Here is a 16424-nt window from a genome sequence, read left to right as displayed (position 1 = left end):
CTCCCAACTGATCCCCATTTGACAACCATCAACCCACGGTGTCTCGTTCTGCACACAATTGTAAGCTCCATAAAGGCAGTCTCACTCGTGGCTGATTTCCTGGTGCCAAGAACAGAGAGCACTCATTCAATGCAGAGTGAGTGACTGACTGATGGTGTTACTATCCCTTTGTAAGCATGAGATTCCTAATTTCACACTCCCAAACCCAGTCACTGCTTAGATCCCTGTCTCCATAAACATCACCTTTCGCCCAGGTGCTCCCAACAGACACCTAGGAACCATCTTTGATTCCCTCCTTTCCATGACAGCCTGTGTCCGGCCCCGTCCTCCTCCAAGTCTTGTTAGTTCTGTCTCCCAGGATACCTCCCACCTGCCCGCTCCTCTGCCCTCACTGCTGCTGCCACCCTCGCCCAGGCTGTCTATAGCATCTCTCGCCTGGACTTTGGCAGAGGCCCATTCCCCATCTGGGTCAGTCAGGTCAGGCCCCTCTCCTTCCAGCAGCACTCTGCTGGCTCCAGCTGTAGTGAGGATAGAGCCCAGGATCCCCTGCTTCTCAGTCCCTGCCTGCCTCAGTATCCAACCTCGCTCTCACTCATAGACTCCATCATGTGGTCTCTTGGCTTTTTCCTGCCTCAGGCCTTTGGCCTTGCAGCAACCCTGCCAAGAATGTCACCCCCAGGCTCCGTGAGGTCCGCTAAACAGCACTGCTCCAACTGGGTTCCCCTAGTCACCGCATCAAGGTAATCTCCTGTTATGTGCGATCACTGGCCCTGTCTTCTATCCTTCAGAGCATCTCCCCCTTTCAGATATCCTGTTTCTTTCTCTACTTTCTTATGTGAACTCCATCAGGGCAAGATCTTGCCTGACTTGCTCATCATCTGTATTCATTTCCAAGGGCTGATGTAAACAAATGCCCACAAACTAAGTGGCTTAAAACAACACACATCTATTCTCTCACAGTTCTGGAAGCCAGAAGTCTGAAATCAAGGAGTCTGCAGGGTCATACTCCCTCTGAAGACTCTGGGGGAAGGATCCTTCCTTGCTTCGTCCAGCTTCTGGTGGCTCCAGGTGTTCCTGGGCTTGTGGCTGCATCTCTCTAACTCTGCCTCCGTCTTCACATGGCCTTTTCTGTCTGCATTTCCTCTTCTTCTGTCTCTTATAAGGACATTTGTCATTAGGTATAGGGCCCACCCAGATAATCCAGGAAGATCTCACCTCAGGATATTTAACTCAATTACATCTGCAAAGGCTTTTCCAAATAAAGTCACTTTCCTGGGTTCCAGGGGTTAATACATGGCCACCATTCATTCCACTACCCCATCATGCCCCCAGTGCCTAGGACAGGCCTATACGGAGAAGGTACTCAGTAGAATCTGTAAAATGAACTAACGAATGAATGAATGCCACTGACTTTTGATGCTTGAATCAGTTCCGCAGCAATCAAGGATAATCAAGGGATTATCCAAGCTTCTCTTTGAATACTTGTAGGAATAGAAAACTTACGAATACTCAAAGCAGCCTGATTTTCCTTGGAACAGGTCTGACTATTAATTCTTCCTTGGGTTGAGTTCATATTTCCAACTGTAATTTACATGAGTTAATCCTGTTGCTACTTTGGGGTCCACTCACTGGATCTAATCTCTATTATCACATACCTATGACAGTCCTTAAGATAGCTGAACACAGATACTGATAGATTCATTTAATCAACAATTGTAGTGTATGAATATCAGACGATGAAAGTCAGCATTTTTTAAGTTTATTTTTTTATTTTGAGAGACAGAGAAAGAGAGAGAGAGCACAGGCAGGGGAGGGGCAGAGAGAAGGAGAGAGAATCTCAAACAGACTCTGTACCATCAGTATACAACCCAATATGGGGCTCGAACTCATGAACCATGAGATACAATGATCTGAGCTGAGATCAAGAGTCAGACGCTTAACTGGCTGCAGCACCCAGGTCAATGTTTTAAACACCAGTCTTGGGGCTCTGTGCTGGGCATGGAGCCTGCTTAAGATTCTCTCTCTCCCTGTCCCTCTGCCCTTCTCCCCTGTTCTCTCTCTCTCTCTCTCTCAAATAAATAAATAAATAAATAAATAAATAAATAAATAAATATTCCAAAGAGCACTTTTCTGCAGTGTATACTCACAACCCCAACTTCAATAATGTAGTGGCAATCATGCAAATATTTAAAACCCATAAGTGGACAAGATGAAAAATACAGGTCCTTTTTCCCATTCTTATATTTATTGTCTACACTGGCACTTCCCAGAGGATGTTATGAGTATACTAATCATACCAAATGCTCGCTGAAGTCCAAAGCTAAATACATCTTATAAATATTCTACACCATGCCTCCTTCTCCATCATTCCCACTGCATGGTACATAGTTCAAGCTCCAAGCATCCTGTGGATCTTGCTTTTACTCAAGAATTTCTCTTACCCCAACAGGTTTTAGATGCAGACAATCTTGTTGGTGTTGTTCAGATTGAAAACATCATGGTCTTTGCAGAGTCTTATGACGTTGCCTTGGACATCACCTTTCCCAAAGGTCTGTTGACCCCTTCAAGGAATGGGTGTTTGGAAGTCACATCTTTCAGTGCAGTATATTTCTTGTTTGTTTTTTTTTTTAATTTAAATTTTAGTTAACCAATATACAGTACAATATTGGTTTCAGGGGTAGAATTCAGTGATTTATCACTTACATACACATACAATGCACAGCGCTCATCCCGACAAGTGCTCTCCTTAGTACCCATCACCCATCTAGCCCATCCCCCACTCACTTCCTCCATCAACTCTTGGTTTGTTCTCTATCATTAACATTCTCTTGTGGGTTGTTTCCCTCTCTTCTCTTCCCACCCCCTTCCCATATATTCATCTGTTTTGTTTCTAAAATTCCACATGAGTGAAATCGTATGGTATTTGTCTTTCTCTGATAGTACAGTATGTTTCTTTTTATTTTCAAACTAAGTATTTTTTTAAATATAATTTATTGTCAAGTTGGCTAACATACAGTGTATACAGTGTACTCTTGGTTTTGGGGGCAGTTTCCCGTGAATCATCGCTTAGTATATTTCTTATGTAGAGGAAGACTAGTGGATGTTGGGGAGGGGGTGGAATTTCAGTCGATTGTAATGCAAATCCTCAAGTAATGTTAGCAACATTACTACAAATCTTAATTTCTCTAATGGGAGATGATGAGGGGTGGCCATTAGTAGAAAGTTTGCAGAGCTTTTTTCTGAACAGTCATCTTAGAGTAAGTACCTGTCTTCCAGCCTGTGTTAACCTAAATTTAAACCTAACCTAAATTAAAAATTTCAACAGTTTTCTATCACTGCTGTAACAAATTACCAGAAACATTGTGGCTTAAAACGACACAAATTTATCAGCTTACGGTGCTGTGGTTCTGAAGTCCAAAGCGGATCTACCTGGGCTAACATCAAGGTGTTGGCAGAGCTGCACTCATTTCTGGGAACTCTGAGGGAGAATCCATTTCCTTGCCTTTTCCAGCTTCTAGGAGCTGCCTGCATCCCTTGGGTCATGGTCCTTTTCCTCCATCTTCAGAGCCAGCAACGTTGGGCCAGGTCCTTCTCACGCCACCATCTCTCTAGTTCTCCCACTTCTGTCTCCTTTAAGGGTCCTTGTGATTACATTGGGCCCACCCAGAGAATCCAGGACAATCTTTCTATTTTTTAAAGTCAGATGATTAGCAACCTTAATTCCATCCATAATTCTCCTTTGACATGTAAATTAGCATATTCACAGATTTGGGGGATTAGGACATGGACACCTTCCGGGGGCACAGGGCATCATTCTGCCCATTCTACTGCCCTAACACCCAGGTTAGATCCCTCCCTTTTAGCATGCAGTTCTCCATTATTTCTCCCTTTTCTGACTGGTCTCCTTCTCAGCAGGATGCATAGAACACAAGAGCCACATGTGCACCCACATGTCATTAGCCTTATGTACAAAGATATTTATTGCAGCATTATTTGTAATAATGGAAGATTGGAAATAACCTAAATGTCTATTAAGAATGGAATATTATTATTATAGAAATAATATTTTAAGTTATAGAACAGCCTATCATGGTATACATATAACCATCAAGATCACATTTATGAGGTTTTCAATTATGTGGAGACATGCTTATGATGCAATGCTGAGTAAAACAATACAAATTTATGTGTAATATTCTAAATATGTATATTATACACTTGATGCAAAAAAAAAATTTTTAATAGCAGAAGTTTTAGCTAGTGGAAAGCATGAAAGGAAGGACAGTGGTCCTAAGATGGAAACCAGGGGGAGCCACCCAACTTGAACTGGGCTCAAGAGCAGTGTCTATTGTTTATTGGCTGAGAGTCAATTACTCGAGGTATTTTTAGCCACAGTGTTTTCAGAAAACAAATCCTCTGAACTTGTCACCGTGAATTTTCCACGTGAACTTCAATAGGGAGTTCCCCTGCTTCTCACCCCTGTGCCATCCACTCATCCTCCCCACCCTGGCCCCTGGCTTCTGCAGGAGCTGAAGGAGGCCTCGATTTCGGGATTGTGAAGGTCATGGAAGAGGTGAAGCAGCCCCTGCAGCTGAAGAACCGTGGGAAATATGAGATCATGTTCAGGTAACCTGAAAACCATTGGTCACATGGTCATCCCCATCCACTCACGGTCTGGGAGATACAAAAAAAACCTTGACTGGGGAAATCATAAAAACCATCTCTGCTTTGAGCCTCACTCGGGCTTCAAACGAATGGGATTTCAGCTCCTGAGAGCAGAGGCTCTCAACTCTGTGGCTTTACAGGGGTCCTTCAGGGTCCTCTGAATGCACCCAGAGCCACAGGGGTCCAGGGGTGGGAGGGAGACTCAGAGGGAGAGGTTGGGTGAAGGTGAGGGGAGGTCCTGGGGGTGGAGGGAGAGACTGGGGATAGGGAACTCAGCTGGCTCCTATGTGTCTCATAAGGCAGCATTCCACCTAAGACTGCATGTGAAGAAAGGGATTTTTCCTATTTTCTTTTTTAATTTTAAGAAACACTGTGTTCTGGAATCCAAATGGTGGCCTGGTGGAATAGAGCTCCAGCTTGTGCTCTTTCTTGAGGAAGCAAAACTAATATAAGAACAGAGAGGGAGAAAAGCCATAAGAGATTCTTAAATACAAAGAACTGAGGGTGGCTAGGGCAGGGTTGGGTGGGGGGATGGGCTAAATAAGCAAGGGGCATTAAGGAGGACACTTGGGATGAGCACTGGGTGTTATACGTAGGTAATGAATCACTAAATTCTGTTCCTGAAATCATTATGACACTAACTTGGATTCAAATTTTAAAAAATAAATAAATAAATAATTTTAAAAATGAAACACAAGGGGCACCTTGGTGGCTTCACCGGTTAAGCCTCAGACTGCAACTCAGGTTGTGATCTCATGGGTTCATGGGTTTGAGCCCCCCATCAGGCTCTGTGCTGACAGCTCAGAGCCTGGAGCCTGCTTCAGATTCTGCATGTGTCTCTTTCTCTGCCCCTGCCTGCTTGCACTCTCTCTCTCAAAAATAAATATATATATTAAAAAAAAAAAGAAACACTAAATCTGAGATTTCTCAGAGAGAAAAGGGTGGGGAAGGGAGAAGGTCACTCAGGCAGGGTCACACAAACCTTGGGAGCAGTGCCAGCACCTGTGGTCAGTCTACAATCTATTCTCTGGACAATTATCCTGCCCCCTAGAAAAACTGCAGTTGATAAAGGGACTTCCCCCTCACTAACTTAGAAGGAATTCAGTGTACTCATGATAGTTTCATTTCAGCTGACAGAACAGTGATGTGAGAGAGGTCCTGCCTCAGGGCTACCATTACTAGACTCATAAATTGAAATGTAAATTTAGATAAAAGCTAAAAGAAAGCCACTGTCCCCTTGGAATTAGTGCTGAATGGAGTCTTGCCTGTTGGTGAGTTTTGTTGTAGGTTATCATTGGGGCGTTAGCTCTGCTCTTTGAGGTTACATGAAACAGTCACCTTCAGGATGGAACAGGTGATCAAAATTCACTGGAAGGCTGTGCGGAGAAGGGAGGAAACTCAGGTACCAGGTGTGCAGCAGTAGAGCCACCAGGCCTCCTGGAGCATGGGGGTGACGTTGAGGTCCCCATGACAACTCCAGGTGTCCTGCCTCAGCTTAAGTTCCTTGCTTCTGCTCCAGTCCCTCTGCCATTCTCATGAGCCAGCTGCTCTCTGTGGCTTCGCACCTCACCCCCATTGGGCCATTGCCTCCCTTTCCAAGCATCCCTGTTAAATGGCTTCTACCCCTGCTTTCTCTCCTTCCTTAGATCCCCTGGCTTCTGCATCACTGTTCCCTCTGTATGTGCTGCATACAGTCACAGAGAGGGGAGGAAGAGCGACAGAGAGACAGAGAGATGAATTAATTTAGTTGATCCTTATCTAGCATCAAGCGTCTCTGTTGGGCAAAGATATCCTGCAAAGGCACCTCTTGACCTCAGGCTACAGATGGCTGTCTTTGCCTCATGCACCAATCTCTGGCCTCATCTATCCTGGCTGTGGAGGGGTGGTCAGAACATACAGAACACAGTGGGCACTTCCAGACACCATGCTTAAGCAGGGCCAGGGACATGGCCGGCACTCAACAGTCTATCTCCTCTCTAGTGTCATGGGTTCCCCATAATGACTTAAACTGACCTTTTATTCTTATCTTTCAGCTTTTCTGTGGACTCCTTAGGGATTTTGGCAACCAATGTAAATTCCATGATCTCAGTCCTACCCAAAAAGGGCTCACTGACCACAATGGAAAAGCCCACAAATGTCCAGGTGTCATTTCGTGCAAAAAAGGAAGTGAAGATTGAGCACCAGCCAATTCTGCGCTGTCAGGTACAACAGCTCAAAGGGAAGATTCACTCAGTGGCAGGATTGTGGGACTCATTTTGGAAAGAAGAGTACGTGATCTAATACATGCTCTAGGGATTGGTCCCTAGCTAGCAGGCAAGAGTAGGTCAGGTGGGAGGTGTACAAAGTCATCAGGAATCTAGAGTCCCAGACAGGAAATGTAGCCCCTGATCTTTGAGGAGCACCAAAGGAGCTGAGTTCAGTCATCAAATGCAAAACAAGAGCAGAGAAGTGAAGGAGTAGGTAAAGTCGGTCCCTGTTGGTCCACGGCTGGTACGTAGTAAGTGTAATATTAGTTTTCGCTAACATTGTTGTTGCAATAATAAAAAGAGAATGAAAAAAAAGAATGAGATTGGCTTTCAATGATGAAAGTAGAGAATGGAGTAGGTAGTCATGGGAATTCTGGAGCATAATGGCTAACATCTTCCCACTCCTTCCTCCCTTCTAGATTATTGAGCCCAACATCACAGAGGGGGGTGAAATCATTGCCAGCATCCCAATTAAGTTTTCTGTGAATGCAGTGTACTCCAAATACAACATCAGCCCCTCCTCCATCATCAACTTTGGAGCTTTGATCTGTGGCACTCGGAGAAGCACCACCTTCACCATAGAAAATCAAGGTGTTACTGACTTCAGATACGCCCTTTATAGGCTGATGGGGGAGAGCCCCATTCATCAAAAGAAAATGTAAGACGAGTATTCACTTAACTCATGCCATTCCCTGGTTAATTAGTACATTACATTTTACAAAGAGCTTTCATATATTTCATCTAAATTCACCCAATCCCCGGGGCGCCTGAGTGGCTCAGTCAGTTAAGCATCTGACTTCTGCTCAGGTCATGATCACATGGTTTGTAGGTCTCTGTGCTGACAGCTCAGAACCAGGAGCCTGCTTCAGATTCTGTGTCTCCCTCCCTTTCTGCCCCTCCCCCACCCACACTCTGTCTCCCTCAAAAATAAATAAAACATTAAATTCACCCAATCCCCTTTTGTGGAGCTGAGGTCACTAAGATTTAGAAATGGCTCATCCAAGATTATGCAAGAAATCACCAGTAGATCTCAGTTCTAAACCCACATCTCAGATTCCAGATTCATATGCTTTCTAACTGCTGTCAGATCTAAGGTAAATTTAATTGAACAGATGTACGCCTTCTCCTTGGGGTTGTGTCTGTTGTCCTCATGCTTCTCGTGTGTGCTACAAGACTCCCAGTAAGTCAGTGTCCTCTTTATTGTAAGATGTCGGGGGACTATTATAACCGCAAGCTAAATCAAAATACATCATAGCTGTGCTTCATGTGGGGGATGGCAAAAGGTACCCTGGAAATGTAGACTGGAGATGCGTGCTGCGGCATTCAGTCTGCCGGGACTGTTTTTACCTTCTCCACGTGAAGACCCGGTATAACAAGAGCTAACTTAATAGCTGTTCCAATGGCAAAAGTCTGTATTCTTCAAAAGGCAGCTCTTAATCAATTCACTAAAACAATTTACCTTTTTGAGTGCTTTTGTCTTTTATTTGATGATCATCTTTTTTTGGCAAATTAAGCATAGTTTTACCAATTTTTGAGGCACTTTGTCCCGACTAATTAATTGACCCCCTAATTAATTAATTTAAAACTGACTTTACAAGTAATTGTTTTAAATCAGACATCCACTGTTTGTAATTGTTTTGTATTTTTGTAGATATGTTTTTCCATTTTGGCTAAGCTTGCATGTATTAAGAAATCTGGGGTTAAGCTATTTAAACTTTCTTTCTTCCAAATTTAATTTCAGCTTAATTTTTTTATCATTTATCTTACAATAATTCAATACCTTTGACAGATATTATGATGTAATTGTATTTTTCTTTAAATTGTTTTTTATTTAAATTCAAGTTAGTTAACATACAGTGTTTTTAATTTTAATTGTTTTTCATTTAAGTGTGTACAAATTTAATGCAAAACACTCAAAGGGGGATGAATTATTGTTGTTTTGGCCATTATGCAAGTGAATGCTCAAATTATATAAAGCTCTCAAAAGTCTAAGATTGTACCTCAAATACATTTGACATTGTAGGTTAACTGGCATCTAGACAAGCTAATTAATGGGTAAACTAGCTTCAAATGAAGTGAACAGCAGCCAGAATCCTGTATTTGAGCTATTGCATAAATTCAGTTTAAAAGCATCATGACTATAAATATGAAGAAAAGGGACAGAATTTAAGTCTATTTGACATTTCTTTTTTTTTTAAGTAAGATCAAGTAAAAGATTTTTCCGCAAATGATTTTCCATAAATAATTTTCACACACTGCTTCCCAGTGAAGTCAAGTAAACATTTAAAAATTATTATTTTCTTGCAGTACTGTTCATGTCCTTGTGAATCATAGTTAATAAGTATAATTACTATATAGTTTTCTTATAATTATTCAGTGAGGTTGGTTAATGATAAATAGGCTGACCCCCCCCCCCCCCAGATGCTCCCTTGGCTGCCTCCTTCATTCTTAGGACAAGGGACCTTACAATTAGCAAACAAGTGGTACTGAATGTCACCACCCCAACCTGAAGGTATACTCCTGCTTCTTTAATCAGAACCAGCCATGTTAGACATGCAAGATCGCGGGAAAGCTTCTACAAGACTGGCCCTTCCAAAGCAACCAAGCTCTCTGATACTGTTCAGAAAGAAATAAACATCACAAACCAGGTGAGCACCCTTTTCCTTGTCACAGAAGCCCTGTAAGCCTGCCTCCCAACTAGTTTTCTCCTGACTAGTTCTTGCAACAAATACCCCCCTAGGCTAGAGGGATTTGAACGAACCCACGGTGGCAGGAATTCTAGTTATATTGAAATATTACTTTCATTTTACGGCAAGGTGTTGACTTTTAATTTGGATATCCTCTCTTGTTTTACAACCCTCATTGGCTCCTTATTGCCTTAAGATTAAGTTTCAGGTTTTCATGTATATTTTAATCAAGAATCATTTGTTAATAAAAAAACAGATGGGGCGCCTGTGTGGCTCAGTCGGTTAAGCGGCCGACTTCTGCTCAGGTCATGATCTCGCGGTCCGTGAGTTCGAGCCCCACGTCGGGCTCTGTGCTGACAGCTCAGAGCCTGGAGCCTGTTTCAGATTCTGTGTCTCCCTCTCTCTGACCCTCCCATGTTCATGCTCTGTCTCTCTCTGTCTTAAAAATAAATAAACATTTAAAAAAAAACAAAAACAAAAACAAAACAGAAACCCATGTGGACAGACTTAAATAAAAGCAGATTTTAAGACTTCTCTAATAAGATGAAATAAACATACTTTTCTTTATTCTGCCCAACTAAGTACAACTAAAAACCCTGCACATTGTATACAAAACTAACATAGGAGACCAAAAGGTGAGGAGAAAAAATCAGACTACCTAGGATCCTTGGGACCTAACAAACATCACAATGGTGAGTTCCCTGAGTTTTCTTTTTACTTCATATATCTAAAACTGGGTGCAAAAGGAGCCAGCAACCCAGAAACATCAACAGACACAAACCAAAAAAAGCTCCAACAAAAGCCTGCTCCCACTAGTCAAAGGGCCAGGAAAAGAGCAGCCCAGCAAGACAGAAAACTTTCATAAGAACTTTTCTATTACAGAAGTACCTGGGTGGCTTAGTTGGTTAAGCATCCGACTCTTGATCTCAGCTCAGGTCTTGATCTCAGAGTCATGAGTTCAAGCCCTGTGTTGGCCCCATGCTGGTCATGAAGCCTAATTAAAAAAAATAAAAAGACCTATTATAGTCAAACAACAGAAAAATCTGTGGCCATATATGACCCCTGCTAGCAAAGTCCAGTGGGGAGCTTAGAATTATACCTTATTCAGGCTGTCATAAGATGTCCCAAACCTCTTCCAGAGTTGTGTTTGAGAATGTCCAGTGGGGAGGTAGAGCTTTCATTACCCCCTACCACCTCCACCTTTTATTGTAAAGACACCACTTGGGGAGCCTTGTTCCACCCCAACCCAGTGGTAATGAGACATCCCTCCCTGCCCCACAATGGACCTCCCTACCCCAAAGCATCAGCATAACAGTAGCAAGGTACTCCTACCCCTCTCCACCAGGGAGACATCTGTCTATGACCAGTGGGAAATGGGAATTGCCACCCCTCTCTGGCAGTTATGAGAAGTCTGAGTCAGAGATCTGTACCCCCACCCCCACCTGGCAGTAATGAGCCAGTGCCCCACTTCCCCTGGAAGAGTGGTGTCAGAGAATGCCAGCTCAAACAGAAGATTTAAGTAAGATCCAGAGTCTCATATAGCCAAAATTCCCCAGGTTTCAACTGAAAATCACTCATCATATCAAAAACTAGGAAGATCTCAAACTAATAGATGTCAACACTGAAATGACTGTTAAAATTATCTGACAAAGATGTTAAAGCAGCCAACATAAAAATGCTTCGAAGAGCAACTATAAACATGCTTGGAACAAATGAAAACATGGTTAAGTCTTAGCAAAGGAAGAGAAGACATAAGGAACCTAATGGAAACTTTGGAACTGAAAAAATAACCAGAAGTTAAAACTCAGTTGGTGGGTTCAACAATAGAATGGAGGGGACAGAGAAAAGACCCAGTGAACTTGAAGACATAACAGTAGAAATTCTTTGTATTATATCTCTTTGCTATTGCTCTCAAAACGAACTACTTCAAACTTAGTGGTTTAAGACAATGCAAATTTTATCTTACACTATGTGTATACTTCAGAAGCTTGACACAGGACTCACTGGGCTAATGTCAAGGTGTTTGCAAAAGTATATCCTTTTCTGGAGACTTTGGAAGAGAATCCATTACCTCACCTTCTCCAGTTTCTAGAGGGAACCTGCCTTTCTTGGTTAATAACTTCCTCCCTCCATCTTCAAAACTAGCCATAATGGATCAAGTATTTCTCACATCACATGACTCCAGCCTCTTCCATAGTCACATCCCCTTCTAACTGTTAGACCTGCTTCTTCCATATCTCAGGGCCCTTGTGATTACATTGGTCCTAAGGTAATACAGGATACTCTCCCCATCTCAAGGTTCTTAATCATCAACAGAGTTTTCCCCCATGTAAGGCAATATATATACAGGTTCCAGGGATTAGGATGTAGACATCTTTGAGAGGCCATTTTTCTGCCCAGTCTAAACAAGAGAGAAAATAAACTCTGTTTTGAGTCTTTTGAAAGCCTATTTGAATCTAATGAATAAAAAAAATGAACAGACCCTGAGGGACTTGTGGAATTATAACAAAAAATCTAATATCCTTTTCATCAGAGTTTCAGAAGGAGATAAGAAGTAGGGTTGGGATGAAAAGTTATTCAAAGATATGATGACTGAAACTTCCCAAATTTAGCAGAAGATGTAAGCCTGTAGATTCAAGTATCTGGGAAAATCCCAAATAGGACAAACCTAAATAAATCCATACCAACACACATCATAGTCAAACTTCTAAAAACTAAAGACAAAAAAAATCTGGAAACCAGGGACTCCTGGCTGGCTCAGTTGGTAGAGCATGCAACTCTTGATCTTGGGGTTGTAAGTTTGAGCTTCACGTTGGGTGTAGAGATTACTTAAAAATAACTTTTCTTTTTTTTAAATCTTGAAAGCAGTGAAAGAGGAATGACACCTTACATATAGGGGGAAACTATTTAAATGACAGCAGATTTTCTTATCAAAAATCATAGGGGCCAGAAGAAAGTGGCAAAACATTTTGCAAGCACAGGAAGCAAATAATTGTGAAGCCAGAATCTTATATCCAGCAAACATATGCCTCAGAAATGAATGGAAAATTAAAGCTTTCTCAAATGAAGGAAAAGTAAAATAATTTGGGTCTCTTTTAGGAGAGACCTAAAAGAATGACTGGAGGAATTTCTTTAAACACAAAATAAATAGTAAACGAAAGAATTATGGAACATCAAGAAGGAAGTAAAAATATGGCAGGCAATTATGTGTGTAAATTCAATATACTTCCCTATCCTCTTGAGTTTTCTAAATAATGTTTATCAATTAAAACAAAATTTATAACACTGTCTAATATGGTTCTAAATGGATGTAGAGGAAATATTTTAGACACTTATAAAGGAAGGAGGGTGAATAAGCAGTTGACCAGCAACATGGTAAATTCTATAATTGAGGTGTGTATGGAGGGTGAAGCTCCAGAAAGATGAATAAATAAAGTTCTGTTCCTGGTAGGTGTTAAAAGTCACTGAAGGCTTCATAGAGGAGAAAGACTTACTCATGTAGGATGGTGTTTAGCTGCAAGTAACAGAAAATCCAACATTAGTGTTCTAAATAGAGTATGTTTAGATAAGGTAGACAGTTGCTTGTGTTGTTAGAGGCTCTTTGGTGTTTGAAATTCTCTTGACTTTTCTTCATGGTTCCAAGATGGCTGCTGCAGCTCCAGCCACCACTTGTGCATTGAAGGCAAAAATAAGAAAAAGTAGGTATTCTGCACTAGGTGGACACTGGTAATTATTGATTACATTTGGATTGAATTTTCTACATGCTGGTTTTCATGTCTTCTCAACTATTTTCCTCTTCAGCAGAAGCCTTTTATTTAATTAACATACATAATATTTTTTCTACATATGTTTCTATAACTCTCATCCCTTCTTATATATATATGTATATGTTTGGGATTGTTTTTTGTCTTTTGGGTTTTTTTGTTTGTTTTGCCTTCTTCTCTTACTGTATCTTCTTTGCCTTTAGTGAGAGGCCTCCCTCCATGACCCTACCTTTTAGTTCCAATGATCTTGTCCTCTCTCCCACCTTCGCAACTCGCTCTCGAGGTCACACCCTGAATCTCACAGCAAAAGAAACTGAGATGCTTCTGAACTCTTGACTTCTAAGATTCCTTTCTCTGACCACCACTTCCCTTTCTTACATCTAACTCACGTCCATCCATTTCAGCTCTTCTGTGCCCTCAGTCTGACCTTGATCCTTTGTGACAACACTCAACTGTATTCTTACTATCCAAAGCTTCTCCTTATCACCAATTTATATTCCCACTAACAGTGCACAATACTAATTTTGATAATGGCCATTCTAACAGGTGTGAGGTGATATCTCATTGTGATTTTTTTTTTTGCATTTCCCTGATGATAGATGATCAACTTTGTTGATATGATTGCATTAAGAACCTTGAAATGGGGAGATTATCCTGTTTTATCCTTAGCCCTATGTGATCACAAGGGGTTGGGAGTGGTGGAGGCAATGGGGAGATGTTGGTCAAAGGGTGCAAACTTCCAGTTTATAAGATGCGTAAGTTCTGGGAATCTAATATGTACTTGGTGACTCTAGTTAACAGTACTGTATTATACATGTGGAAGTTGCTAAGAGACTAGATCTTAAACATTCTCCTCACACACAAAAAAATGGCAATTAGGTGAGCTGATGGATGCATTAACTAACATTGTGGTAATCATTTTGCAGTATATATCAGTATCAAATCATCTCATTGTACACCTTAAACTTATACAATGTTATATGTCATTTACATCTCAACAAAGCTGGGTAGGGGGGAGAACCAGAGGAGTGCGTGGTAATATCCCATTTTTTGAGCACTAATTCTGTGCCAGATGCTATGTTAAGTACTTCACACACATTTTTTTCATTGATGCCGCCAATGATTCAAGGTAGGGGCTTTAGCCCCACTTCATGGATAAACTGAGACTCAAAGAAGTCACTTGTCCAAGGTCAAATAGTTAGATTATAGCAGGGGTGGGATTCAAACTCATGACTGTCTGACTCAAAAGTCTACATCCTTAGCCAGTGCTCTGTCTATACCCCTCTGCCAGCAGATTCCACTCTGGGTAAGAGTTGTGCAATGTGGAATACGTCTGTTCCCTTAGGCTCCCACTCAGTCATGATTGGTCAGAAGGAATGTGCACAGAAAGAAGCACTGAGAGAACCCATCCTTGAAGATTCCCCAGGCCTTCCCTGCCTCCAGAAGAAAGCTAGGGTTCAGAGAAAGCCTGTGGGGAGAGAACCAACTGGTCCCTCTTGACACCATCTCACAACGCTGGTAGAAGGGCTCAGACTCTGTCACCCCATCCCTCTCACCCCTCAACCTTTCCTGCAGGCTCGCTTCACCCACGGCATGTTCACCATCTACCCTGGGTTCGGCTCCATCCCTTCCGGAGGAACCCAGGTTATCACTGTTGATTGCGTGGCTGACCCCGTGGGAAGATGTGAGGAATTCATAGCTATTGATATATCTGACCGAGACCCAAGAGATCAGCCTGGCGGCATTCCTTACAGCCTGTTGGCAGAAGCCTGTCTACCAGGTACTGGGCACTCAGATTGGATAGCACCCCCTTAAAAGACCTTGCCCTCCACCAACCATGCAAATGTTTAGCAGATATAGCTGAACTGCTTCCTCTGGGTCCTTAGAACTTCCTCTGGTGTCTTCAACCATATTTTTCCTTAAAGATTTATAAGGCATGGACAGAAGGTGTGCAGCTTTAAACTCCTAGTCTTCCTGAGTTTGGTCCAGGATTCTCAGATGAATAGTATTATCTGGGAATCAGTGTAATGAGATATGGCACAGGACCCAGGAACACTGAATCCCACTCATGGCCTGGCCATTCCCCATGGGCAACATACACACAGAGAACAATGTTCAGTGACTGCATATTATCACTTTAACTCAGCAAGATGCGGGTAAAGCACAGAGAGAACTCCTCTTGTTTTGCTGTAGACTCCCTGCAGCTTCACACCAACATAGGCCAAATGCCCCCTTCTTTCCTAAGTCCACCCCGGATCCTAGAACTAACCTCTCCTTACTACTGGGAGGAAAATATGGTTGGGGTCTGATAACCAGCAAGAGCAATACAAAAAAAGAAGAGAAGATAGAATTTGTGCCATCACTCCCACCCTCTTGTGTGAATTCCCCTACCTCTCCTGATTGTCCTCCATCGGAATCAAATCTTCAAATTAGCAACTACAGAAAGCAGGAACCAGGCTATCAGGGCTCGTCTCTCATTCTTCCCTCCACTCCCCAGCCTTCGTGACTGACAACAGTGCCTTGATATTTGAGGAGCACAAGATTTGTAACAGCGCTAGCCTGCTCAATGTCCTACAGACCATAGAGAGTGGGGGGCTGTTTGTGGAGGATGAGAACAAGTTCATTTTCTGCAACGTCCTGGTGGGTCATCAGGCCAAGGCTCGGTTCAAGATCAGCAATGTGGGAAAGATCGCCTGTGATGTGAACATTGTAGTTAAGCCCATCTCCAACAAGGTAAGCAGCCCCAAATGGCCCTGGCCCATTGAAGCTGGCAGGAAGCTATGGAAAGAGCTCTTGGAAACCCTACTCTAGAGCCTCTAGACATGAGTGGGGATTATCTGGCTCTCAGGCCCTGCTGGAAATCATATGAGGTAACTGGGAAGTTTCCCCTAAGCCAAGAGCCATGCATTTCTCTCAGTGGATGTCTCCTCTGGGTTTTAAAATGGTACACACCAATGAGTAACTCTCTCATCCATCAAACAGCCACCTATACCTATAATAGATCAAGCATTGTGGGGAGAGCCAAAGATGAGTGCCAGCTCAGGGAGGCTGCCTTGGGTTGC

At 42.4% G+C, this 16424-nt stretch overlaps 1 protein-coding gene across 5 annotated transcripts in view; it reads left to right on the top strand.

Annotated features, from left to right (window-relative positions):
- HYDIN (HYDIN axonemal central pair apparatus protein) overlaps positions 1 to 16424 on the top strand; it is a 429838-nt gene that overhangs the window by 354083 nt on the left and 59331 nt on the right. For all 5 annotated transcript variants that reach the window (XM_047836101.1, XM_047836099.1, XM_047836098.1 and 2 more), the window contains 7 exons: positions 2450 to 2549; positions 4527 to 4626; positions 6699 to 6867; positions 7331 to 7569; positions 9448 to 9559; positions 14938 to 15142; positions 15860 to 16095. In XM_047836101.1, the coding sequence (XP_047692057.1) occupies positions 2450 to 2549; positions 4527 to 4626; positions 6699 to 6867; positions 7331 to 7569; positions 9448 to 9559; positions 14938 to 15142; positions 15860 to 16095 (1161 nt within the window). The remainder of the gene's footprint in view (positions 1 to 2449; positions 2550 to 4526; positions 4627 to 6698; positions 6868 to 7330; positions 7570 to 9447; positions 9560 to 14937; positions 15143 to 15859; positions 16096 to 16424) is intronic.

Source organism: Prionailurus viverrinus, chromosome E2 (genome assembly GCF_022837055.1).
Source record: "Prionailurus viverrinus isolate Anna chromosome E2, UM_Priviv_1.0, whole genome shotgun sequence".
In the NCBI taxonomy this organism is placed as follows: domain Eukaryota; kingdom Metazoa; phylum Chordata; class Mammalia; order Carnivora; family Felidae; genus Prionailurus; species Prionailurus viverrinus.
Note: the sequence above shows the minus strand (reverse complement) of the source record. Positions and strands in the feature narration are given on the sequence as shown.